Source organism: Hyperoodon ampullatus (assembly GCF_949752795.1).
Source record: "Hyperoodon ampullatus genome assembly, chromosome: 9".
NCBI classification, from domain to species: Eukaryota; Metazoa; Chordata; class Mammalia; order Artiodactyla; family Ziphiidae; genus Hyperoodon; species Hyperoodon ampullatus.
This window is the reverse complement of record NC_136922.1, coordinates 47,135,691-47,162,701: the sequence shown is the minus strand read 5'-3', so window position 1 is coordinate 47,162,701 and position 27,011 is coordinate 47,135,691. Positions and strand designations below refer to the sequence as shown.

General features: G+C 38.6%; 1 protein-coding gene across 1 annotated transcript in view; it reads left to right on the top strand.

The window, feature by feature from the left end:
• The window catches only part of UMAD1 (UBAP1-MVB12-associated (UMA) domain containing 1), a gene marked incomplete at both ends in the record, with an annotated part of 215,014 nt that extends 188,338 nt beyond the window's left edge, over window positions 1–26,676 (top strand). Inside the window, one exon of the mRNA XM_079711254.1 lies at window positions 26,419–26,676. Within this exon, the coding sequence (XP_079567380.1) occupies window positions 26,419–26,676 (258 nt within the window). The remainder of the gene's footprint in view (window positions 1–26,418) is intronic.
• Between the last annotated feature and the right edge of the window lie 335 nt (window positions 26,677–27,011).

Genomic DNA, 27,011 nt, shown 5'->3' with positions numbered 1-27,011 from the left:
TTTATTAAAAAGCTCATCTAAATAGTAGTATTTTTTCCATTTGCCCCAAAATAATAAAATACCTAGGAATAAATTTAACAAAGGAGGTAAAAGACCTATAGACTGAAAACTGTAAGACACTGATGAATGAAATTGAAGAAGACACAAATGAATGGAAAGATATTCTGTGCACATGGATTGGAAGAATTAACTTTGTTAAAATGTCCAAAGCAATCTATGGATTCACAGCAATCCTGTTCAAAATTTCAACGGCATTTTTCACAGAAATAGAAAAAAACAATCCTAAAATCTGTGTGGAATCACAAAAGACCCTTGGATAATCAAGGCATTCTTGAGAAACAAGAATAAAGTTGGAGGCATCACACTCCCTGATTTCCAACTTTTACAAATCTATAGTAATCAAGATAGAGTATGGTATTGGCATAAAAACAGACATGTAGACCAATGGAATAGAATAGAAAGCTCGGAAATAAACCCACATGGTCAGTTAACTTATGACAAAGGAGGCAAGAATATACAATGGGATGACAGTCTTTTCAGGAAATGGTGTTGGGAAAACTGGACAGCCACATGCAAGAGAATGAAGCTGGAACACTATCTTACACCATACATAAAAATTAAGTCAAAATGGATTAAAGACTTGAACCTCAGGCCTGAAACCATAAAACTCCTAGAAGAAAACATAAGTGGTAGGCTCCTGGACATGGGTCTTGGTGATTCTTTTTTTGGATTTCACACCAAAAGCAAAGGCAACAGAAGCAAAAATAAACACGTGGGACCAAACTAAAATGCTCCTACACAGCAAAGGAAACCATCAACAAAATTAAACAGTAACCTACACTGTGGGAGAAAATATTTGCAAACTGTATATCTGATAAGGGGTTAATATCCAAAATATATAAAGAACTCATAGACCTCAATAACACAAAAACAATGTGATTAAAAAATGGGCAGAAATCAGAATAGACATTTTTTCAAAGAAGACATACAGATGGCCAACAGTTATATGAAAATATGCTTAACATCACTAATCATCAGGGAAATGGAAATCAAAACTACAATGAGACATCACCTAAAACCTGAAGAATGCCTATTATCAAAAAGACAAGAGAGAACAAGTGTTGGTGAGGATGTGGAGAAAAGGAAACCCATGTGCACTGTCGGTGGGAATGTAAGTTGGTGCAGCCACTACAGCAAACAGTGTGGCGGTTCCTTAAAAATAGAACTACCCTATTATCCAGCAATCCCACTTCTGGGTATTTATCTAAAGGAAATGAAAACACTAGCTCAAAAAGTTATATGTACCCCCATGTTTATTGTGGGATTGTTTATAGTCGCCAAGAAAGGGAAGCAACAACCTAAGTGTCCATCAATGGATGAATGGATAAAAAAAAGTGAGATATATATATGTATTTTATATATATGTGTGTATTTATATATATATAAAATATTATATATAATGTTATATATATGAATATTTCAGTCATAAAAAAGGAGATTTTGCCATTTGTGACAACATGGATGGACCTTGAGGGTGTTATGCTAAGGGAAGTAAGTCAGGCAGAGAAAGACAAATACCATATGATTTCACTTATATGTGGAATCTAAAACAAACAAACAAACAAAAAAAACAGATTGGTCGTTGCCAGAGGTGGAGGTTGCTGGGAGTAGAAGTGGATGACGGTGGTCAAAAGATACAAACTTCATGTTATAAAATAAGTCCTGGGGATGTAATGTACAGCATGGTGACTATAGTTAATAATACTCTATTGTATATTTGAAAGTTGCCAAGAGAGTAGATCTTATCACAAGAAAAAAATTATTTTTGCAACTGTGTGGTAATGGTAATGGACTTATTGCGGTGATCTTTTTGCAATATACACAAATAATTCTTTTGTTGTATACCTGAAACTAATATAGTATTATATGTTCATTATATCTCAACTTTTTAAAAAGGCACTAGACATGCCAATATCCTTCTTATCTTACTGGTCACTACTTATTTGTCCACTGGCCTATTCTCAAAAGAAAAAACAAAACAAAAAAACAAGCTCATTCAAATAGTAGGGTTCTTTTAAATTGGCTTTTCAAAATCATGGTAAAATTTTGATAATCTTTGGTTATGCTTTGGTAACTATACCAGATACCATTATAACACTGAATTAGATTTTAAAATTTGATATGTATTGAGAGTTAGAATATTGCAACAAATAATTTTCAATAATAATTGTTCCCAAATTTCAAATATTTTAACATTTAAGAATAGCAATTGAGTCACATAAGTTTAAAGGTTTTTCACTTTCAAATACTTCATCATAGGTTTAGTCAGCATTCATTATCTTACTCCTCTTTGCCCACTACCCATCCCATTTCTTTTCATTGCCTGCTGTTCCATTCTTGCAACCAACACTTCCCACAGTTGGTTTTCTTATGTTTTGCCCAATTTCCCCTCTGTACTATTGCGTCGGCCAAAAAGTTGTTCGGGTTTTTCCGTAAGATGTTACGGAAAACCCCAAACGAACTTTTTGGCCAACCCAATATCCTCACCAGAGCAGCACCAAGGCTGTTTATTCCCCACTCTGTCTGTTGCCCAGCATTGTGCCAGACACACTATAGGGACCCAAATATTTTTTAAATAGATGAATACAGTTGATCTTCTGATTCCTAAATCATTTCTTTTCCTCTGTATTATACTGCCTTTGTCATTTTTATAATTAGAATGCACGTTTTTTAACTCCAGAAATGAAGGTCCATATTTATACCCATGTGGCGAAATTTCTTAAAGCCATTTGGCTTCTACATTAGATGTCTTAAGCTGAGTGCAGTTTAGGGGATCCTTTCTAATTACAGGAAGGTACTTCTTTCCTTCAATGCTGTGATCTGACCTGTGACAAATCTGTACTATACACTATGTAACTGGCTAACAAGTCAATTGCAAACCAACTGAATGTACAAATCTTAGTGCTGTTGCTGAAATCTCTTCACAGTAGTCACCATGATCTCCAAGTTTGTTTCAGAATTTGCAAGCATCAAGTGTCAATCAAATCTGAAGCTGAAACACTAATGAATGTTGAATTCTCATGCTTTAGGTGTACTTCCTTTTTAGATTTTTTTGTTCTCTGCTATTTTTACAGTACTGTTTCATTTAAATTTCCTACATGCTAACTTCGTTTGTGCGATTGTAATAAAATTGCAGTATATACCTGTTTAAATAAATAAATAAATTTTTAAAAAGCCATTTGGTTTTCTTACATGTGGTTTCAGAATTCTTAAAATGTTTTTAGTTGGTAATCATCTTTTGATGTATTTGAGCCAATATGAATTAAGCCAATGAGGAATTTTTTAACTTAGTACTAAATGAGGAAGAGAATTCTGGAAAGTTTCAGGCACCACTGGAAGCTCTTTGGAACCAATAATATATTATCTGGCATATAACTTTTAATGATATCACTTTACTTCCAATAGATCAAAGCTACATCTTCAAGTAAAAGATGACATATTGGTCATAGTGAGTGTTTTTAACATTTGTTAATATTATTATTAATTGACACCTCTTTCAGCTTGACAAGTCTCTGTGTCATTTATTCCTTCATAGTGACTTTAACTGAATTTAACAGAATCTGTTATGCTACTAAATGTATCAAAGTACACCTTATGGTCAGTCTGTTTTTCAGTTTGCCATCTCAAGATAAAGTGACACATTACTGTTTTCAAAAAGAGAATATATTTTGGCAGTTGTTAATTCATTCCCGTGAATTTGGTCATTGGGTTGAATGTGTGGTTTCACTCCAGGAAGTCTCTAGTTCCTACATCAGCAGTTGGTCTAGTATCTAAAGTGTTCACAGGTTAGTTAAAATTATACTCAGTACCAAATGTAGTACTTCCATCAAGGAAGGCAAAGTCAAGTGACATTTCTGATGGTCTCAAAAATGACCATAGAGGATATGCTGAATAAAGGTTACTATTACTGAAATGCTTGCTAGAAGTTATTGCTCTGAGCATTGTTACAGGAAGGGAAAAGAGAAATTGGTGAAATCTTGACTGGAATGCTACCTTGTTCCTACCACTTGGGTTTGGCAGCCAGGAAATCATTATAAAAATTGTTATTGGCCTTAAAAACTAAAAATAGAACTACCATATGACCCAGCAATCCCATTACTGGGCATATTCCCTGAGAAAACCATAATTCAAAACGAGTCATGTACCAAAATGTTCATTGCAGCTCTATGTCCAATAGCCAGGACGTGGAAGCAACCTAAGTGTCCATCAACAGATGAATGGATAAAGAAAATGTGGCACATATATACAATGGAATATTACTCAGCAATAAAAAGGAACGAAACTGAGTTATTTGTAGTGAGGTGGATGGACCTAGAGACTGTCATACAGAGTTAAGTAAGTCAGAAAGAGAAAAACAAATACCGTATGCTAACACATATATATGGAATCTAAGAAAAAAAATGTCATGAAGAGCCTAGGGGTAGGACAGGAATAAAGACACCAACCTACTAGAGCATGGACTTGAGGATATGGGGAGGGGGAAGGGTAAGCTGTGGCGAAGTGAGAGAGTGGCATGGACATATATACACTACCAAACGTAGGGTGCATAGCTAGTGGGAAGCAGCCGCATGGCACAGGGAGATCAGCTAGGTGGTTTGTGACCACCTAGAGGGGTGGGATAGGGAGGGTGGGAGGGAGACACAAGAGGGAAGAGATGGGGATATATGTATATGTATAACTGATTCACTTTGTTGTAAAGCAGAAACTAACACACCATTGTAAAGCAATTATACTCCAATAAAGATGTTTAAAAAAAAAAGGACATATGTATATGTATAGCTGATTCACTTTGTTATAAAGCAGAAACTAACACACCACTGTAAAACAATTATACTCCAATAAAGATGTTAAAAAATTTGTTATTGGCTGTTTTGTTATCCAGTCATCAAACTTAATGAAAAAGATAACTAGAAAGTAAAGACTGCTTTTAGAATTATGAGGTCAATTATCTGTATTTCTGAAGGAAAGGTTTTTAAAAAGCTGTATGTACCCTGGCAAGTCTGTCATATCTGCCAGCCCTATTTATACTACTTTCTCAATTTGCAAGGATAATAAAATAATTTCTCTTGTTCTTGAAAAACTCCGTATGCCAGATTCTTACAGTGATGTTAGTCTACCTGTTACTCAAGTTATGATTAGATTTTATATTACTTGGATTTCTTAACGTATTTCCCTTATGTTGATATTTAGGATAATACTGAATGTGGCAGATAGACTTAACTTATATTTTCATATTTCATTACAGTTGGCAAGGAAATAATAACTAACATTTACTGAGTCCTTACTTACTGTATTCCAGGAACCATATTAAGGAGCTTTATCAGTGTTATTCATTTCTCACAGCATCTCACTAAGTAGGCTCACTTATTTCCATTTTACAGATGAGGAAACTGAGACATATGAAGATTAAGTAACCAAGGTGCAGAAACATACAGCAACTTTTCCAAGATCACATAGCTGGGGAGCCCTTATCCAGTATGTTTATATTGTCTTTTCTACACTTCAACACAGTTCACTGCAAAAGCATTTGTGGCGGTATGCACGTAGAAGTTCATCCAGAATAAAATTAAGGAGTGTAGCCAAGGGGAAGACCAGGAGGCAGGGATTATGGTCCCAGTGGATTGTGGGAGGTCTTCTGAAGGAAGGGTGGAAGATAACACCAGTCCATTACTCAGCGCAGAAACGTTCATTCATTCAGCAGTATTTATTGAGTGTCTACTGTGTGCCAGGTGTTGTGCTACGTACTACGTATACAACTGACTGCACAGGGGCCCTGACTCACAGGGTTTGCATTTTAGTAGGAGATAAAAACGAATCTAAAATAAAATAGGCAAATATATAAAATTACATCAGGTCATTGGAAATATAGTGAAGGAAATAAGCCATGCGATGAGATAGAGAACAGCTAGAGGTACTTGGGAGGATCTACTTTAAGATGAGGTGGACAGAGCAGGTCTCTCTGAGGAAATAGTATTTAAGATGAGACTTAAAGCATTAAATTGAAGCAAAGAGTGTTAGAACTGGGGAGCAAAGGCAAATTAAAATATGATACCTTTTCTCATTCAGATTGGGAAAGATTAAAAAACCTGAAAATCACCAAGTTTTGGTGGTGTTGTATGAAAAAGAAAATGCTCACAGCCAGTATAAGTGTAGACAACTACTCCTCTAGAGAGCAATCTGGCAAAATCTCTCAAATGTGAAGACAATTTTGTATATATACTCTAGACCAGTTATTCTTAAAAGAAGTCTAATAATAATGTACCTTATACTAAGATGTCATAAAAATTTTCTGTCATAAGTTTAACAGTTGCAAAGGATGGGATTTCCCACATATTGTAAATATTGACATTTAAACATAAAACTATTTTATCATTCTTTCATGTATGTCCAATGAAATTGAAATCCCATAGCAGTTTGACACATGACATCATCCATCTAAAAAATACATGCACGGGCTCTTTATCAATCAGAAATTTTACGTCATTCCTTTTTCTACTTGAACTCAGATTTCTATCCACTGAGTTTAATCTTTTATCTTGAAGGTCTTTTATTGATTACTATACCATATTTCTTAGCAACAAAAGATATTGGTATAAATTAAATATATATATATATGTGTGTGTATATATATATCTACTATGACCATAGGCCAAGTGTTAGAAAATTTCTTCTGAATTATTATTTTAATTATTGGTAATATATAATCAATCAAAACAATATAAATATATTACAAATTTTTATAATTACTAAACTTGAAAGGTAAATTTTTATAGAAGGGTATCTCTTAATAGAAGAGCTTAATTTTTTCTTCCATAAGTTCAATAAGTTCATGTATCTAAGGATGATTATTACTACAATGAAGCTAACAGTAAAATGAAGAGAAGGAATTGGGCCATGGTAATTAGTGTAGAGGAAGAGCTTATAAAGATGTTAGTGTTTTTTAAGTGCATTAGATATAGTAGAATCTCCGATATTCCTTTCAAGTTTATTTAAATATTACACACTGCTTAGATGAAATTTAAAAATGAATATGGATTTATGATTTTCAAAAATATGTTGGCAAAAGAATGAAACTGTTTCCTATATGTGTCTGATTGAGGGTTCAAGAAAATAAAAAACACTCACTATGACCAATATGTCATCTTTTACTTGAAGATGTAGCTTTGATCTATTGGAAGTAAAGGTGAAATTTTCACCATTAATCTACTTTCTGTCTCAATAGATTTGCCTCTTCTGAATATTTCATATAAGTAGAATTATATGTGGTCTTTTGTGACTCACTTCTTTCACTTAGCATAGTGTTTTCAAGGGTAATCCATTTAAAACATGTACCAGTATTTCATTTCTTTTTATTCCTTTAATTGTTAAATAATATTCCATTATGTGGATATACCACATTTTGTTTATCTATTCATCAGTTGGATTGTTTCCACCTTTTGGCTATTATGAATAATGCTATTATAAAAATATACAAGTATTTTTTTGAATACCTGTTTTTAATTCTTTTGAGTGTATATCTAGGAGTGGAATTGCTGGGACTGATAATTCTCTGTTTAAACGTTTGAGAAACTGCCAAGCAGTTTTCCAAAGTATCTGCACCATTTTATATTTCAACCAGCATGTGTGATAGTTCCAGTTTCTCCACATCCTAGCCAGCAGTTGTTATTATCTGACTTTTTGATTATAGCCATCCTAATGGGTGTGAAGTGTTTCACTGTAGGTATCTTGAGGGTTTTGTGGGGGGGTTTTTGGCATTTCCTTCACAGCTAATAATGTCAATCATATTTTCACGTGCTTATTGGCCATTTATCTGCTTTGAAGAAATGTCTATTCAGATCCTTTTCCTGTTCTTCAAATAGGTTATCTTTTTTTATTATTGAGTTGTAAGAGTTTTATATATTCTAGATGCATATCCCTTATCAGATATATGATTTGCAAATATTTTCTCCCATTCTACAGGTTGCCTTTTCACTTTCTTGATAGTGTCCTTTGAAGCATAGAAGTTTACAGTTTTGATGAGGTCTAATTTATCTGTTTTTTCTTTTGTTGGTTGTGCTTTGGTGTCATATTTAAGAGTCCATTGCCAAATTTGAGGCCATGCAGATTTGCCCCTATTTTTTCTTCTAAGAGTTTTATAGTTTAGCTCTTATAGGACTTTGATTCATTTTGAGTTCATTTTTGTATGTGGTGTGTTATAAGGGTCCAATTTCCCTTTGTATGTGACTGTGCATCCCAGCATCATTTGTTGAAAAGACTATTCTTTCCCCGTTGAATGATGTTGGCACCGTTGTCAAAAATCAGTTGACCAATGACACATAGGTTTATTTCTGGACTTTTTGTTCTATTCCATTAATATATGTGTGTATCCTTATGCAAGTACCACATTGTCTTGATTACTGTTGCTTTGTAGTGAGTTTTGAGATCAGAAAGTATGGGTCCTCCCACGTTGTTCTTTTTCAAGATTGTTCTGGCAATTCTGGATACCTGGTAATTCCATATGAATTTTAGGATCAGCTTGTCAACTTCAACAAAGAAATCAGTGGGGATTCTAATAGGGATAGCATTGATTCTACAGATGACTACAACTGATTTTTGTATATTCATCTTGCATTTTGCAACCTTGCTGAACTTATTAGTTCTAATAGTATTTCAGCAGGTTTCCTAGATTTTCTTATAAATAAGGTCATGTTATGTCTGCAGAGAGATAATTTTACTTCTTTTCTAATCTGGATGCTATCTATCTGTTATTTTTTGTTGTTGTTTATTGATATCCTAACTGCCCTGACTAGAACCTTTAGTAATATTTTGAATAGAAGTGGTAAGAGTGGACATCCTTGTCTTGTTCAAAATCCTAGGGGGAAAGCATCTAGTTTTTCACCATAAAGTATGATATTAGCTTGACTTTTCTGTAAATGTCCTTTATCAGGTTGAGGAAGTTCCCTTCAGTTCCTAATTTGTTGAGTGTTTTTATCATGAAGGGGTATTAGAGTTTTTTCACATTTTTTTCCTGAGCCTATTGAGATGATATTGGTTTTTATTTTTTATTTTATTGATGTGATGTATTATATTAATTGATCTCCCCTAAGCTCATGTAAATCATACTAGGAGACAGTACAAACCTCATGCAACAGAAAGCAGACACTTTATGTACATTGTCAGTCCCGATCTCTTTTCAAAAACAGATTAACTTTTTTGGGTTGTGAAAAAGAAAACTGAAGGAGTAGCATAAATTGGGTAAATTTTGTGCAAGTGAAAATGTTCTTTGTTTTCCTCTCAGTGATTAGCTACTCAGTAATTTGAAATTGTTTTTAAAACTTGTGATTTGCTTTACTTTTTCTAGTTGATGATCCAGATCTTTTTTATGTCTTTTCAAGCAATCACCATGAAATTTCTATTTTGAACTACAACACTTTAATCAATTTTTGTTTAGGTTTTAGTTCAAAGCAATTGAATAAATAGGAAGTAAAAATGCACTCGTGGGCCTTTTTAAAATCAACTGTGCACTTTGAGCATGAAAGCACCACTTTTATTTGTGCTACTTTGGGCATAAATAGTGATGATGTACTTCCCTTTTTTTCTGCATTTAAGGGTCCACCCAGAAGTCTGCAACTATATTGAGTCCCGGAAATGTTCTCATTCTCTTCTCTTGCCTGTGATATAATCTCATAACATAGTTGGTTCAAGAATAATGTTAAGTAGACCCAGATCGTGTGTTTGGGCCCGTTAAAGGCAACGTATCTTCTCTGTTTCCTGAGAACAAATTGCAACCCAGGTTCCAGCCACCTGGCACCTTTTTGCCATTGCTCACCAAGAGCCATGAGCTGGGAAATGTGGGCAATTGAATGCAGTCAGCCCCTGTCACTGGAAAATTGACCACAGAGGGTGTGTTTCAGGAAGAGTCATCTTCATTGAACAAAGGACAGTATGTGGTTACTTTAGGTTCTTAAATTTAACTGGAATATATTTGGTTAAGGTAAAAAAGTTATTTTAAAAATATATTACTGAGGCTTCACAACGGTGCTTTTAGGGATTAAAATAGTCTGAACAGTCTATAATTTCAGGGTTTCTAAGATCCACATAGAATTAGCGTATCCAGCTAGATATAAAAATGAGACATAATACAACACCCAATGTTTTTTCCTTTTTTTTTTTTAAAATTGGTATCTTAGCATCCCATGTGCTTTTGTTTTTGTTTTGAAAGAAAAAGAAAGTATGATTATTAGAAAAGTATCCTACAACCCTTTCTGAAGAAGATACTTTTTTGGTCTTTAGAAGCAATTACATGACATTTAAAAAGGCACAAAGTGATGTTTCCTTAGACTGTGTTGTACTTGTGAGGCAGAATAGAATAGCAGCTAAAAGTCTAATTCTAGAATTAGACTAAATTCTCTGCATTTCAGTATTTCCCATCTCTTAAACGGAAAAATTAAATGAGATAACACAGGTAAAAAACTTAGAATAGTGACTGGCAAATAAGTGCTCATTAAATGTGAACTATCTGTGGTAGTAGACTTAAGTACACTATTAGAACATTACGACTGAACCAAAATGAAGTTAATATAATTAGCCACTAGTAACTAATATAGTTTACTTATTAGTGTATATCAGAGTTCATAATCTAAACCCTTATTTCCATCCTCATGGGTAGCCATAAATTATCTACTTTCTTCAGAGAATTCCCATCATCAACTCACCTGCAAAAAAGGCCTAGGAGGGGAAAACAGAGCTCTGTTGGATTCTGAGTGTAGAATCTGTACATTTAAGAACACTTTTGGAAATTACAGGTGTTCATTTTTAAGCCACTTTGGCAGTTGAAGCCATAGCAATTATTTCTAGAAGGCTAAAGGAAAATCTGTACTGTGTTCTGAAAATTGACTACCTAGAAACTTTGGTGAAATACTAGATCTTTGGAAACTAGTGCTCAGATTACCAAGAACCACCATGCAGATAGCTGGGTCCTAGATTTACATGGTGCTACTTCTTCCTCCCACCCTCCAGGCTGCTCCCTGGCTTGGCTATTGTGAAAAGCAAGTTGATCCATGGTAAAGTCTCCTGGTGGCCAAAAAGGAGCTGTGTGACGCTCTTCCTATCACATCCCATCTTCCATTTCTGTCACTTAGCAGATGGACTGTACTCTCACTTTCACTGCTGATAACCAGTCATTCCTACTTCCAATGAATTGCTTTCTTTCATGCACATACATCTTTCCTATACCCCTTCTGTCTATCAGATTTTGCCACTTAACTTCGGGAAAATTCTACCATGTCACCTTACTATTTATGGGAGTAAAACAAAAAAATCTTAATGAACACAGCTCTCCAGATTTCCTAGAGATACTTCTAATTAAGAAACCCCACAACAAACCTAGACCAGCAATCTTTACAGTGCTCTGAAGTACCTTTCAGATTCTCTACCAACGTTCAGCTCGTACAACTTAATTTGCCTTTTTTCAAGTACTGACATTCAAGATAATTTTAATGTTTTATCTTATTTATTGTTATTCTAATTATAATATGAATACTATAATAATAATTTTCCTACATCTGTTTATTGCAGATATATAGGATTTCATCTCTGTTGTGGACTCATTGGCCTGAGAAAACATAGTCAGAGTTCTTAATAATAGTGAATTATTAAAAGATTAGTACCTGCCTGTATTTTTCGTATTTGACTCCTAAATGCTTGTTTCTTATTATCAAGAGCAGAATGAAGTTTCTGTTTGGGATGATAAAAAAGCTCTAGAGGTGGATAATGGTGTTAATTGTGCAACATTGTGAATGTATTTAGTGCCACTGAATTATGCACTTAAAAATGGTTAGGATGGGGCTTCCCTGGTGGCGCAGTGGTTGAGAGTCCGCCTGCCGATGCAGGGGACACGGGTTCGTACCCTGGTCCGGGAGGATCCCACATGCCATGGAGCGGCTGGGCCCATGAGCCATGGCCGCTGGGGCTGCGCGTCCGGAGCCTGTGCTCCGCAACGGGAGAGGCCACAACAGTGAGAGGCCCGTGTACCGCAAAAAAAAAAAAAAAAAGGTTAGGATGATAAATTTTATGTTGTGTATATTTTACCACAATAAAAAATATTATCCTGAGTTAGCCATAAAATGAAATAATAGCATTCTATTTGGGGCTCTGAGTGTGCACCAAGAAGTGACTTAGCCTCCTGCCACTCCTAAGAGCCCCTTCATTCTCACACTGGGGTGGAGAAAACACAGCTGTGTTTACTTTTCCAGCCCCATCTTCTATTTTGAAATATAACCTTGTTGCAAGTGAGAGCCAAAGTCAAGTGACACAGCTCTCTGCTCACCTCTTGTTTTCCAAACACTGTTTTTCTAGTGGAGTTCTAGGTTAGGTACAGCACACCGAGGTAACACTATCACTCAAATGCTCTCTGAGTGGAATTTAATTAGCCTACCTTCATAATTTCTGTACTCAACTTGGTATGATGCATTTCTCTTTCACTTGCATCTGTATGTGAAAACGTACAATTGTGTATTCACCAACCATAGTATTTTCAAGTGTGTGGACCATTCCACACATCAAATTCAATTTACAAAGAAACTAAGGCTTTTCTTAACTAGTATTTTTCTATTTCTTAAAGAATTATTTGTTTCCTGAGATTAGAAAGATGTTTATATGCAGTGTGAGCATGAGATCCTACTGATAATTGTCTTTGAATTCTGGCTATGGGCATGACAATTTGAAGTGCATACTAAAAATTGTGTATTTATGTTTTTACATAATAATGATAAAACAATGACAAAATATAAATTTTGCAGTTAAAAGAACAGCAAAACAGATTAGCTTTCTGTCTTCAAACAACAACCTTAACATGAATTGATTAAAATCTAAATGTTCTTAAAAATGGGCCTCCCTGGTGGCGCAGTGGTTGAGAGTCCGCCTGCCGATGCAGGGGATGCGGGTTCGTGACCCGGTCCGGGAGGATCCCATATGCTGCAGAGCTGGGCCCGTGAGCCATGGCCGCTGAGCCTGCGCGTCCGGAGCCTGTGCTCCGCAACGGGAGAGGCCACAGCAGTGAGAGGCCCACGTACCGCAAAAAAAAAAAAAAAATGTATATTATACTTAGGTTATGAATTTATTAAATGTTCATTTCATCAAAGCACATGCCAAAAAAGCCAGCATATAGCTATTACTTAATATTTTTAGATTTACTTTCTTTTTGTATTTCCTACTAGTATCCTGTGGTATTATTTCCATTCAATCAATATTATATAAGTATAAAACATTTGTTTTTATATCTAATTATAAACATCTAATGATATACATTTAAACATCTAGTTATATAAAAATAAATATATAGATTTATATTCTCTTACCAGCTTGAAAAATAGAAAAGTATTCCATTTTCTTTCTGATTATATATGCAGGCAGTTGAAGTACTTCATTGTTTTACAAAATGAAAATCATTACAATGAAATTAATATTCAGTGTGCTGAGGAAATGTGCAAGATCATTTTTCATTGTTTCCCTTTGAAATTACCTAGAAAAAATATGATCTTGTTGCATTGCATTCTGAAGAAGTTGAATAGATATTTGAAATAAATAAAACTATGTAAATGGGAGGTTAAGTAGGTTCCAGTGTGACTAATAAGCGATATCAAATTCTTCAGAACTGTGGTGTGCATAACAAGCTTGAAGAATTTGTGCACAAAAGCCTAAGCCATTGTGTAACCTTGGCGGTGATCAGATGCTGCAGTTTTCTAAGCTATTACATTTTTTATCCAGCTTGATAGATTTAACCTAGTAATAAGATGCTTAGCTGAACCGTTACTTTAAACGCTGTTTCTAGAGTGGCACAGTCTGTATTTTTGGAACTTCATCCTCTCCTCCAGAAAACACTTGTCCATAGAGAAATTGTTAAATTTAAGTTCTTTAAAAAATAAAACAACCAGACAGGTAAACTTTAAAATTATTTCTCTTGATGATGACCTTTATATTGGAGTGGGAACATCAGATTCTAAGTCAGGAGACCCTGAGTACAAGTCTTTGTCAGTTCGTAGTGGTGTGACCTTAGATAATCACTAAACTCTGAGCCTCGGAAGATGAGAATAGAAACAACAGCTTCCCAATCAGATTTAGTGGGTTGTGAGGCTCAAATGAAATAACGTATGTGAGACAACTTCAAAAACCATGTAAAGCACTAAGCAAATATTAATTGCCATTTTTCTAAGATTCTGATTAGAACTTTTCTGATCTCATAGATTTAACTGAGTTATGAAACTGATAAAATCATACAAATAAGTTGTTTCATAGAGCATTATAGGGCACATAAGTTTTAAAAACCATTATTTTGTTATATTTTAACATCTTTTTTTTGTGTGTGTGTGGTACACGGGCCTCTCACTGTTGTGGCCTCTCCCGTTGCGGAGCACAGGCTCCGGACGCACAGGCTCAGCGGCCATGGCTCACGGGCCCAGCCGCTCCGCGGCATGTGGGATCTTTCCCGTCTGGGGCACGAACCCGTGTCCCCTGCATCGGCAGGCGGACTCCCAACCACTGCGCCACCAGGGAAGCCCTACTTTGTTATATTTTCAATTTCCAGATCATTTCATATCTGCATCACTTTGTTTTTGCTGGTTTGTTTCTATTTTTCGATGTGTTTAAGATGCCTCTCTTTTTTTACTGTACATGGAGTTGCTTTGGGAAGTAGAAATGGGTGGGGTCCTAACGTCCTAATACAGGGCACTGCTTTTCCTCACCTGCATCCTGAGCCAATGGAGAAATAAGACCAAAGAGCCGGCAAACAGAGAAACAAGATGGTGCTCACCCTTTTGCCTGATAGAGCTTAGGATGGAGGAGGCGGCTTAGTGTAACAGCTAAAATGGACTTCCACCGTCCCAGTAACCCATGTCTAGACTGTGAGGAAAGTTTAAGTCAGCACAGCACACACTCTTACCCTGATTACTTGTCTCCCCTAGTCCAAGTAGAGAGAGAAGGAGAAAGAGACTTCCCCCAGGCCTCAGGATCTTGGGTGGTTCAATCTCCCCCATCTAGAAACATGGATCCTTGGCTATCTTCCACCAACCAGGTAGCTCATTCTACCTCCTTGGGGAGGAGTAGGGGTTGGGCAGAAGGCCAGGGTGCTTAAAGAAAAATCCGTCTTTATGGGAACCAAAGGAGAAAGAGGCTTTTCTCTTTAACAGAGGTGAACAGAAACTAAATAAATGGCATTTACCTCCCCAGCCCCTCTCCTACCCACCTCTTCAGCTGTCATCTCTCAGGCTTTCCTCCCCTTACACTGCTTACCTAGTCCTGCTGCCCTGTTGCTGGCCCTGTACCCCATACCCCTGCCCCCAAGCACAGGCTACTCTGCAGCTCCGTCAGACTGTACCACATAGTTGTGGAGAAACACCGGCTCCTAAGCAAGGCAGGTTGAAGCTATAGACTGATTGCATCCCCCCAAAATTCTCATGTTGAAACTAATCTCCAGTATGAGAGTATTTGGAGGCTGGGCCTTTGGGAGGTGATTAGGTCATGAGGGTAAAGACCTCATGGATGAGATAAGGGCCTTATAAAAGAGGCCCCAGGGAGCTCCTTGGACCCTTCTGCCATTGGATGTTACAGCAAAAAGAGGGCAGTCTGTGAGCCAGAAAGCAGGCCTTACCACACACTGAATCTGCCAGCACCTTGATCTTGGACTTCTCAGCCTCCAGACCATGAGAAATAAACTTCTGTTGTTTATAAGCTACCTAGTCTAAGCAGCCTGAACAGACTAAGACAGTTGATTAAGGGGAATTTGGAGTAGCTAAGGTTAGCTTCTGTCCTTCTCTCAGTGAAAGAAAGGTAGGTCTCTGGTAAAAATATTTCCCAAACAGTTTCATCTCTATTGTGGCAGGACCACATTGAGCTTCCTTTGGAAGACAGACATATTTGTGAAATGGTTCATTTGGCAAGTCAAGAACAACCCATCTCTCTCTTCAAGAAATAGATGTAGCTGGGGTCTCAAACTAGTTTTAAGTTCTGTCTGACATGTATCACATGTCAGTGATATTGTGGAAAAGAGGTGGTAAAGTCTTACTAGGAACAAACACACAAATGCAGAAATCCAGGATTAACATAATATGAAGAAATTTAAATTATTTAGCCATTCACTAAACATGTATTGATCACCTATCATGAGCCAGGCATTGCTCTGATTGCTAGGGAAATGGAGAGGAAATCTATTGTCCCTGGCTTTGAGCTGCCCATAGTTTTATGATGGTGACAGAGAATTCGATTCCACCATGATATATACTGTGAGAGAGGTATGCACAGACTGTTAAGGGAACACACGGACAGGGACATGGCCCAGGTTTGAGGAGTTAGTTGGGGAAATCTTTCTAAAAGAGTCCTGAAGTGCATCCTATAGGCAAGATGAAGGGAGTAGTAAAAGAGAGAAAGATGTCCTAATTTAGGCAAAAGTGACTGAAAATAAGACAAGGCTCACAGCTAAAAAGAGAGCCTGGCGTGTTTGGCTAACAGCAATCATTGAAATGGAGTAAAGAGTTTAGAGAACGGTAATAAAAGAAACTGGAGGGATGAGCAAGGCCAGATCATACCTTACGTGCTATGATAAGAAGGAGTTTGTGCTTTTCTCCAAAGGCACTGAGGAGTTTTAAGCAAGGAAGAGCATGGGTTTTAGACATCACCAGGGATAGGGAGAATGTAGTATAGAGGGCAGCTCTGGTAACATTCACGGCAGGAGGCCCTGGTGGCCTGCACTAAGACAGTGACAGTGGACCTAAAGAGAAATGGATGGACTTGGGGAGACTTTAAAAACATCAGAGTCAATAGGACTCTGTCACTTACTGGCTAGAGGAAGTGAGAGGGAAAGAGAAGTCGAAGATAATTTAGGTTTCTGTGTTGGGCAACTGTGTTAGTACCCTTCACCAATAGAGAAAATATTTATTAGGAGAGCATTAGGTTTGGAGTAGACTTAGGGGAAAGATGAGAGCAAGGTTTAGAACACACAGTTAAGATCCCTATTGAATATGCAAAAGAAAATGTATAATAGGGTTTGAACATATGGGTTAGGAGCTCTAGACAGAAAGCTGGGTTCGAGATTGGGGGGGGTGTGTACACACGCATTTATCAACATACTTATGTACTTTGGGTGGAGGAGAAGGGCAGTAGGCACCTTGGATATGGATAAGCTCATCCAGGGAAGTGTGTTGAGACTAAGAATAAAGGAACAGAAATGAGGCCCTGGAAAATACCATTTCAGAAATAGGCAAAAAAACAGAAGGAAAAACTAACAAGTGTTTTACAGAAGCCAAGAAATAAAAACTCAAAGAGTCACCTGTTTTAAGTGCAACGAAGAGGTCCTGTAAGTTTAGCACTTCACGTCATCTTCTGAGTTTAGCAAAAGAGTGATTATGAGTAACCTTGGAGAAATCAGTGGCAGTGGAGGGGCAGAGATAGAGAGGCAGATGGTAGTGGGTGAGGAATGAAGCAGATAGCCAGTGTCAGCAATGGTCTCAGCCGGGCTGAGAAACAAAGTAGAAAGATAGTGTGGGAGGGGAGTTCAGTGGGTGAGATGTCAATGGGCCATATAGACTTGAGGAGAATTTTCTGTAAATGGTGAACTGATTATATGAAAGATGAGCAATTAGAGGACACCTTCTGACTGATGAAGCCATGTCCTTGAAGAGTGGGGACAAGATGAATGTGGAGCACCGGGGAAGGGTTTGCTTTGGGTAGGAGGAGGGCAACTTGCCCTCTGTGGCAGGAGGGAAGCACAGATGGGTTCAAATGTAGATAAGTCTTTTGGATACAGCAGGTAGAGGAGATCCTCAGCTGATGGTTCCTATTTTCTCTATTAAGTAGGAGGCTAACCACCTGCTGACAGCAAGGAGGAAGGTGATGATGTCGGGCGAGAGAAGAGAAGGGGTGAAATCCATGTTGTAAAGAATGAATGGGGGAGGCTTACTGGGAAAATAGGAGATGTCTGGACAGCTTAAGGTTAAAGATCACGAATTTTTATAAACTTTTTAAATGTTTTTTTTAAAAAAAATCACTGCCACAGCCCTTTGTATTTTCAAAACCAGTATGAAACAGGATCCCACACTGAACACACTGTTCTTCCAGGTTCATTTCCTAAAATGCTCTTCTTTCCTCTTCCCACTGCTCCCCCACTCCAGTTGGCTAGTACAGAAGATTTTCTGGCTTTAGTGAAGCCACTTTTCCAAGAATACATGGAACAGATTACAGAAGCAAGTGACAGCCGGCTTGCTTCTCCTTCTTCACTTACAGTCAGCTGGAGTTCTGAAAACAGGAAGTCAGGAGAACTTTTTTCTTTTTTTTAAAGAAAGATGGGAGAATCAGGAAGCTTGAGCAGGTGGAAACACTGAGGAAAAAAGAAAGAAGAGAAAAGGGGAGCAAATAATGAAACAAAAGAAATGAACCAAAATGTAAACTGATGATGTCATAAATCAGAAAGAAAAGGGAGCAAAGAAAATACCTGCTTTCTAAGCTAGCCTCTTAGTTTGCTACCAAAATATGTAGTATCCTTGAACTAGGAGCCCAAGTCACATGGAACACAGAAGTTTTGAGTGATTTCAGCTCTCCTCTGCCTAATTTATTTGCATCAGTGGTAAAGTATACTGGGCTTTTGTTTGTTTCTTTGGACCAACCCCTTAATTTAAAAATCAAGTCTAGGGCTTCCCTGGTGGTGCAGTGGTTGAGAGTCCGCCTGCCGATGCAGGGGACACAGGTTCCTGCCCCCGTCCGGGAAGATCCCACATGCCGCGGAGCGGCTGGGCCCGTGAGCCATGGCCGCTGAGCCTGCACGTCTGGAGCCTGTGCTCCGCAACGGGAGAGGCCACAACAGTGAGAGGCCCGCGTACCGCAAAAAAAAAAAAAAAAAAAAAAATCAAGTCTAGGGTATCTGAGGAACAAGGGGACCAGATTCAGTGCCATTCAAAATATTTAATGGGTGCTTGTCATGTGCAGGTATGACTGTTCTGGGTAGTGGGGATTTGCAGAAAACAGGAAATAGTCTCTACCTCTGCAATATAATTTCTCCCAATTGAAAGGAGACTATTGCTTAGGACTTATGTAGGTGGAAGAGCCCAATCCTCTGGCTTTTATCAGCTAGCCGGACATCTATTGGCAAGTAACTTCTTAGAAGAAATAAGAAGCTTGAGTACTGCCTTAACTGTGCCATTACTTGTATCACCTTTTCCTAACCTCTTGTCCCCTGATGCTTCTGACTCAGATTTGCCCCCTACCCCAGCCCCATCAAGAAGCTGATGTAAAGCAAGCAGATAGCAGCTGAAGCCAAAATAGAATGGATAGTTATCTGAGGAGATAAAGTGACAGTGTTCCCTGTTCGCGCTATTGTTCAAGGGAACATGTCTTTTATTTATAGACGTAGAATTTAAAGGCATAGACAGCCAGAGCTGGATATTACCTCTTCTTACTATAACTCGTTTCCTAGAAGTATGCTTGATATAGCTACCTTCTTTGCATGTAAATTGAATGTGATAGATGGGTGTTTTGTATTTGGTTTCATGTTCTTTTAATAGGTTCTGTTACTGTTGGGGTTAAGGCTGGTTTCTAAATTTTAATGCTTCAGTATTTTGCTTTTATAGGACACTATTTTATCTCTACTTATCTGAGACACGGGTTGCAGAAAAAGGCAGGAGGTTTTAAAAGATGCCACATATAGGTGATGTTCATATTAATAAACTATTCATACTTTAGTCTGGTGTGGCTAAGTAGCTGAAGTCTCCAAATTGTTAGCAGGTTTGCAGAGTTGGCTCCCCTTAATAGATTTCATGGCGGTTAGTGGAGCCTTTGTGCCAGGAAAAATGTAGTAGTCTGTTCTTAAACCTCCATTTCCTTGCTTCCAAACACCCAAGAGTGAGGTTCACAAGGATGCCACGAACCTTCTGTTGCTCTGGGAAAGTGACTTCATCTTTCTAAGACTTTACTAAAAAGTGTGATGTGCCTTGTACTCTTGGAGTGTGTTTTTTCCTAAGCTCTAAGAAGATTTTACAGATTGAACCTCATGAATTTTTACAGCCCTTCTGCAAGAAAGGGAAGAATAGTGCCTATGAACCACTTTGAATTATTCGAAACAAAGATAATAGAATGTAAGGAACCCAAGATAAACCTGGCCAGCCCTTTTTTAACAGGTTAACTGATGAACAAGAAATAATCTTTTTTTTTTTGCGGTATGCGGGCCTCTCACTGCTGTGGCCTCTCCCGTTGCGGAGCACAGGCTCCGGACGCGCAGGCTCAGCGGCCATGGCTCACGGGCCTAGCCGCTCTGCGGCATGTGGGATCTTCCCGGACGGGGGCAGGAACCTGTGTCCCCTGCATCGGCAGGCGGACTCTCAACCACTGTGCCACCAGGGAAGCCCAAGAAATAATTTTTATACAAACGTGAAAACAGCTGATTAATTGTAAACTTTGTTTGTTGTCACGATACAGATAAGGAAATTTATTTTCTCCCTGAGATGAAAAAAGATTCTGACATGGTATACTCATGTTCACCCGTGTAAGGGCAAACGTTAATTTGAAAAAGAAGTAATAAAGCTAGATTATATGAAGGGACTTACATTCAAGAATATTATCATAGCAGCATTTCTGTGACCAGGATTAATCACAAAAGTAACAAATATGCTTTATGAACACAATATTTGAAGTATTTTTTTTAATTTGGCTATTAACCATAAGGTTAATTGATTCTTTTCTTCCTGCTCCATTGTGGTTAACATACTCATTCTTCCCTTTAAACACCCATTGTATTATGCAAATGAAAAAAATTGAAAGACTTTGTGTCTAAGAGAGAAGACTGCTTTTTGCAGGGGGACTCATGCACCTGTCTCAGCCTTCAGCCCCCCACCTCTGCTGCCATTGGCTGCCAAGCTAGGGACTCAGTGATCAGGGTTAGTGGGTGTAGGGTCCTTGAATTTTGACTCCCATTTTCTTTGTGACTTACTCTTATTTTGTCTTATAATTTCTCCCCTTCCAACTCTCAGCATGCCAACAGCAGCTGCATCGTGGCACTCACCCTTGCTGCCAAGAGGGCAGGCAGCCTCCTTGGAGACTGGAACGTGGCACTCTAGCCAACGGTTAAGAAATAGATACTGGAGTAAGACATATAGCACCGCTGATACTCAGAGCCTTCTAGGAGGCATTTAGTGGAACACTGTGTCCACAGTGTTTTTTAACTTAATTTAAATTTTGGAAACTTTTTATTTTGGAAAGTCTTCAAACATATACAAAGGTAGAAAGAATACTGTAGTACTTGCCCACGTACCTTCCTATCTCTCCCTTTCACCCATGATCAACTCATAGACAATCTTGTTTCACTGTCCATGGTGTTTTCCCCATGGTTTATCCAGGCTACTGGTAGATTCATTTCCAGGGATAAATATCTCTTAAGTTATAGTTCCTTTTCCATCCTTCCTCAGTCTAATATCTGTCACCTTAATGATTTTCTCAATCCTTTCTTCCTAAAGGTAAAAGCTAGTAGAGTCATTTTTTCCTTCTAAATTAAGCCAAGATGCTATGTTAGTAACTGTCATATTTTCCAGTACTGTCCCCTAAATTTTTGAGGCTTTGCTCATCCAGTCAGCCAGTCTACCCAAAGCATGGCTGAAAGGTACAAGATCCTAGAATACAGAACTTTCAAGATCACTGAGTTTGATTCTCAGTTTTACCACAGACTACCTAGCTGTGTAACCTGAGACAACTTCCTTAACCTTTCTGTGCCTCGGTGTCCTCCTGTTTTTAACATGAGACTAGTAATAGGACACGCCCTACAGTGCTGTTGCAAGACTTAAATGAGTTCATATACTTAGACCGCTTAGATGGAGCCTGGCACAAAGTGTTCAATGTACGCTGGTTGCTGTCACCATCACCACCATCATCATTTTTTGCCCCTCACCACTCATTTTACAGAAGAGAGAACTGAGGCCCAGGTGGATGAAGCAGCCCCCTTCTGCTTATGGCATATGGCAGTTTTATCAGGAGACCTTGAACAAGAAACCACATGGCTCAATGCCTTTATTATACTAGATATAGTCTTGTCCTCAAGGAATTATGCTCTGACAGACAAGAATGATTTGTAAAGGAAAGGGAAGAGCATTAATAAAAGCATGAACAAAGGAATAACCATTGCTGCCAGAGAGGTAAACCTTAGAAGTTGTACGTTTAGAAAGCAGAGTGCTCCGGGTTAACATACCTCCTTTTTAGTGGAGAAGGTGAGATTTTAAGAATGCTTTTGTTTAAGAAAGGAGATGATTTGGCTAATGAAACTGGAGAACATTCTGTACTCAAGGGAGAAAGAGAAGAAAGTTCAGGTATGGAATGCGATCAACAGATCTAGGGAATATTTGCCCATGAGATTAAGAGAGAAGGCAAGATATAAGAGGAGAGGGGAAGGTAAGATTGAACCATATGTGAATGTCAAAAAAAAACAAAAGAAATGGATGGATCCTAGACTTTATCTAAAGCCAAGAGAGGTCTGACATTCCTAAAGTTTTTATTTATCACTGACTTTTAACATGTGCTAAGCATTATTCTACTTACTCATAAATTACTTACTACTTATATTACTTCATATAATTCTCATAACAATTCTATGAAATAGGTACTACTATTGATTTCCTAATACAGCTAAGGAAACAGACGCAGAGAAGTTGAATAACTTGTCCAAGGCCATTTGCTTATTAATAGGCAGGATGTGTACCCAAGTAGTCTAGCTCTGTGCTCTGTGTTTTTAAACACTCTGCCATGCTGGCCCATGGTAACCAAAGCCCTGGTGCATCTGTAATCTTGAGGAAACCAGTGTATAGTGATGCCCTTTAAAGAAGCTGGAATTGTGGCATCATTACTCACTGATACCTGTGCTCTTGGCTGACCCAGGGACACTTACTATTTAAATCCCAGTCAGGTTTCAGGAAGCAGATTCTATCCATTCATTGCATACATGGACCTTTCTAAAAAGCTTTGTCATCACTGGGTGAGGTTACATTTGTTCTAGTTGCCATCCTAAGAAAGTATTCTGGTATTTTATTTTCACATGAAGCTGTAAAACAACTCTTGATAGGGATGTGTTTGGTAACTTCATTCATCCAGAGTCATTTTACTACACAGGTATTTCTTGAGAGCCTCTGTTCTAGGTGTTGGGGGATGCCTGTGAAAAGAGCAGTTCCTTCTCTACAGAATCTCCGTGGAGTTTTCCTTTCTTAGGAGCTCCTTCTCTTCAGCATATAAACAGACATTGTTTCTCCCAACTTAAAAAAGAAAAAGAAAAATCAAGAGACAGTTCTCGTGACCCCACTTCCCTTTCCAGCTACTGGCCATATCTCTTTTCCCGTTTACAGCATAATGTCTGGAAAACAGTCTGTTCTCGTATTTGTCTTCACTTTCTCTCCTCCCATCCTCTTTTAAACACACACCAAGCCGACTTTCTCCACCAGATTGCACTAGTTCCAGACTTGAATTACATCCCTCTGCCTACTAACAGCTCCACGTAGATGTCTGCTAGGCACAGGGAACATCCAAAACTGAACTCTTGCTCTTCCTGTCCAAGCCCCATCCCTGTGAATGGAGAACCCATCCTTATTGCTCAGGCCAAAAACTTTGGCCTCATTCTTGACTCCACTCTTGTTCTCACACCCCACCATCTATTCCATCAGCACATCCTATTAACTTTAACCTTTAAGTCTATCCAAAACGCAACCGCTTTCTCTCACCTTTGCTATCACATCCCTAATCCACATCACCATCATCTGTCTTTCCCAGCTGGTCTTCCTACTTCCTTCCCTGGCCCTGTACCCCTCACTGCCTGCTATCAATATGGCAGCCAAACAATTCTTTTAAGCCATCAGTCAGAATGTATCTCCTCTGCAAAAATATGTTCTTCAAAAACTTTTAATCCCACATGCAACAACATGCATGAATCTCATACATATAATGTTGAGCGAAAAAAGCTACAAACAAAAATGTATGATTACCTTCATTTAAAATATAAAAATAGGTGAATCAATTTATGTTCTTAGAAGACAGAATGGTGATCTAGGGGTCAGGGAGTTGACTGTGACTGAAAGAGAGCACACTCTCTTTCTATGACCCTATAGAAATAGGGTCATTTCTATTTCCTGATCTGGGTAGCGGTTGCTCATAGGTGTTTCACTGGTTAAAACTCAGCCAGCTAGGGCTTCCCTGGTGGCGCAGTGGTTGAACGTCTGCCTGCCGATGCCAATGCAGGGGACATGGGTTCGTGCCCCGGTCCGGAAAGATCCCACATGCTGCGGAGCGGCTGGGCCCGTGAGCCATGGCCGCTGAGCCTGTGCGTCTGGAGCCTGTGCTCCGCAACAAGAGAGGCCACAGCAGTGAGAGGCCCGCGTACCGCAAAAAAAAAAAAAAAACTTAGCCAGCTATACACTTATGATGTACCCCATTTCTGTTTGTATTTTGCACTTCCATAAAAAGTTTTACAAAATTGTTATTTCTTACACAGATAATCATTCTCCTCTAGACTTAGAGATAGGAATTTATCAGCATTTATAGCCATTATAATATAAGCCCTATTCAGGCAAAAGTCTTGTCTGCTTTCATTTATTCAACAAATATTTACTGAACGCTAGACACTCATCCTGGCATTTGGGATGCAGCAGTGAACATGAGAGACAAAAACTCCTTAAGCTTCTGAGGGATGATAATCAGGATAAATTATATACCATTATAACCAGGTGCCAAGGACTATAGAGAGGACAGAAGCAGGAGAGGCAGGCAGGGAATGCTGGAGTGGACGAGGTGAGGCGGCAGGAAACAGTCTAATGAAACAGTCAGGAAAGGCCTCACTGAGAAGGTGACATTTGGGCCACCACTGGAAAGGAGGGGAGGGAAAGAGCCCTGTGTTTATGTGGGAGAAGAACCTCTTGGGCGGAGGATCTGGAAAACAAAGGCCTGAGGCAGAAGCAGGCAGACTGTGCCCGATCCACGGCAAGGAGACAGTGGAACTAGAGGGGCCTGAGCAAGGACAGACCAGCCGGGCTAAGGTCCGAGAAGTACCCGAGGCCAGATCACAATGGGCCTTGTAAAGACTCGGGAGTTTGATTCTGCATGAGACTGGGGGCGGGGCGGGGGGGAATAAATTTTTGCCTGACCTGGTTTGAGTTAGGTTTCAGCTGCTTGTAGTGGCAGGTTGTTCCTTCTCATTGCTGTAAATATACTTCTGTTTATTATCCATTCTACTATTGATGAATGGATACCAGCTCAGGGCTTGCATTGAGTGCTACTATGAACACCCTAGTGCTGCATGTCTTTTGGTAAACTCCTGTATGCAAGACGTACCAACTTTAAAGAAAATGAACAAGGTGTATCAATTCTTCTTATTTTAATAACTTACTTACATAACACATAGGATTTTACTTCCAGCGAAAGGCAGGTTATTGACCACTATGTACAGTACACATTAGAGGTAAATTCCCAAGTATGTATTAGGGTAAAGCAGTAACGTATGCAAGACAGAGAATACAAAGATAGGTAAATAGATTATTTGCCCTCAGGGACCCAAGATTCTAGTTGGGGATAAGACATAAGCATGTGAAACAGCAACTAGCAAGGATATGTAAAGGAAATAAATGCCAAATAATATCCTGGGCAATTTGCCCCATAGTCATTCTCAAGTGAGCAAGGTCACTTTGAACTATGTTGATATAAGATTTCAGAGGAAAGCTGGGGATTCTGTGGAGCCTGAAAGCTGACATCAGATTTGGAAAAGCAGAGAAAGACTTTGTGGACATTATCTGGGCTGGTGAAACAGCAAGAGGGCCCATTTGTATTGGAGGGGCCTGTAGGTGGTCCAGCTGAATAGGAGTAGGGCTTAGGATTCATTTTAAAACCTAGTAGAGGACTTCCCTGGTGGCGCAGTGGTTAAGAATCCACCTGCCCATGCAGGGGACACAGGTTCAAGCCCTGGTCCAGGAAGATCCCACATGCCACGGAGCAACTAAGCCTGTGCACCACAACTACTGAAGCCTGTGCACCTACAGCCCATGCTCCACAACAAGAGAAGCCACCGCAATAAGCCCATGCACCCCAAAGAAGAGTAGCCCCCACTTGCCGCAACTAGAGAAAGCCCGCTCACAGCAACAAAGACCCAACGCGGCCAAAAATAAATAAATTAATTTAAAAAAATAATAAATAAAACCTAGTAGAGATATAGATGGATTTATTTCTCAAGTAAGTAAATAGCTGCGTTCTAATCTGGGAATGTTTATATATTCCACATTTCTCAATCACTTTGATATATTAATGCCACATTTTGATATATTAATGCCATATAACCTCAAAGTCCATAAGGTCTAAATGACTTAAATATATATGTATTTTTAGATTGGCAAAGAAAACTCATCCAGTGTGACTGTAGCAGGCCCCGAGATGGAAAATAAGGCAGGCCAGACTCTGGAAAACAGCTCATTAATGGCCGAGCTTCTGAGCGACGTACCCTTCACCTTGGCCCCGCATGTGCTGGCTGTGCAGGGCACCATCAGTGACCTTCCCGACCACTTACTCTCCTATGATGTCAGCGAAAACTTATCAAGGTTTTGGTATGATTTCACTCTTGAAAACTCAGTGCTCTATGGTTCGTAATCTTTATGTCTGTTTGCACCTTAACAGCTTTAAGACAAAAGTTTGCCTGTTTTATTTAACCTGTGTGATGTTTTTTGACATCTCCCTGTTTAAAGGCCCTTAAAGGCCCTCAGAAAAGCAAGGATCCTAAAGCAAATAATATTACATTCATTGCTCTATTTTTTTTTAGAATAAAGCATATTTGTATAAAAAGCAAACTTAAGATCTACTACTTCCTTTTCCCCCTAATAATAAATACAAATATTAATTTATCAAGGTTTTATGAAAGGAGTAGATTCCGTCAACCGGTCTCTCAAAATACAACACCTCACATTTATCTTAGAAAAACTGTGAAA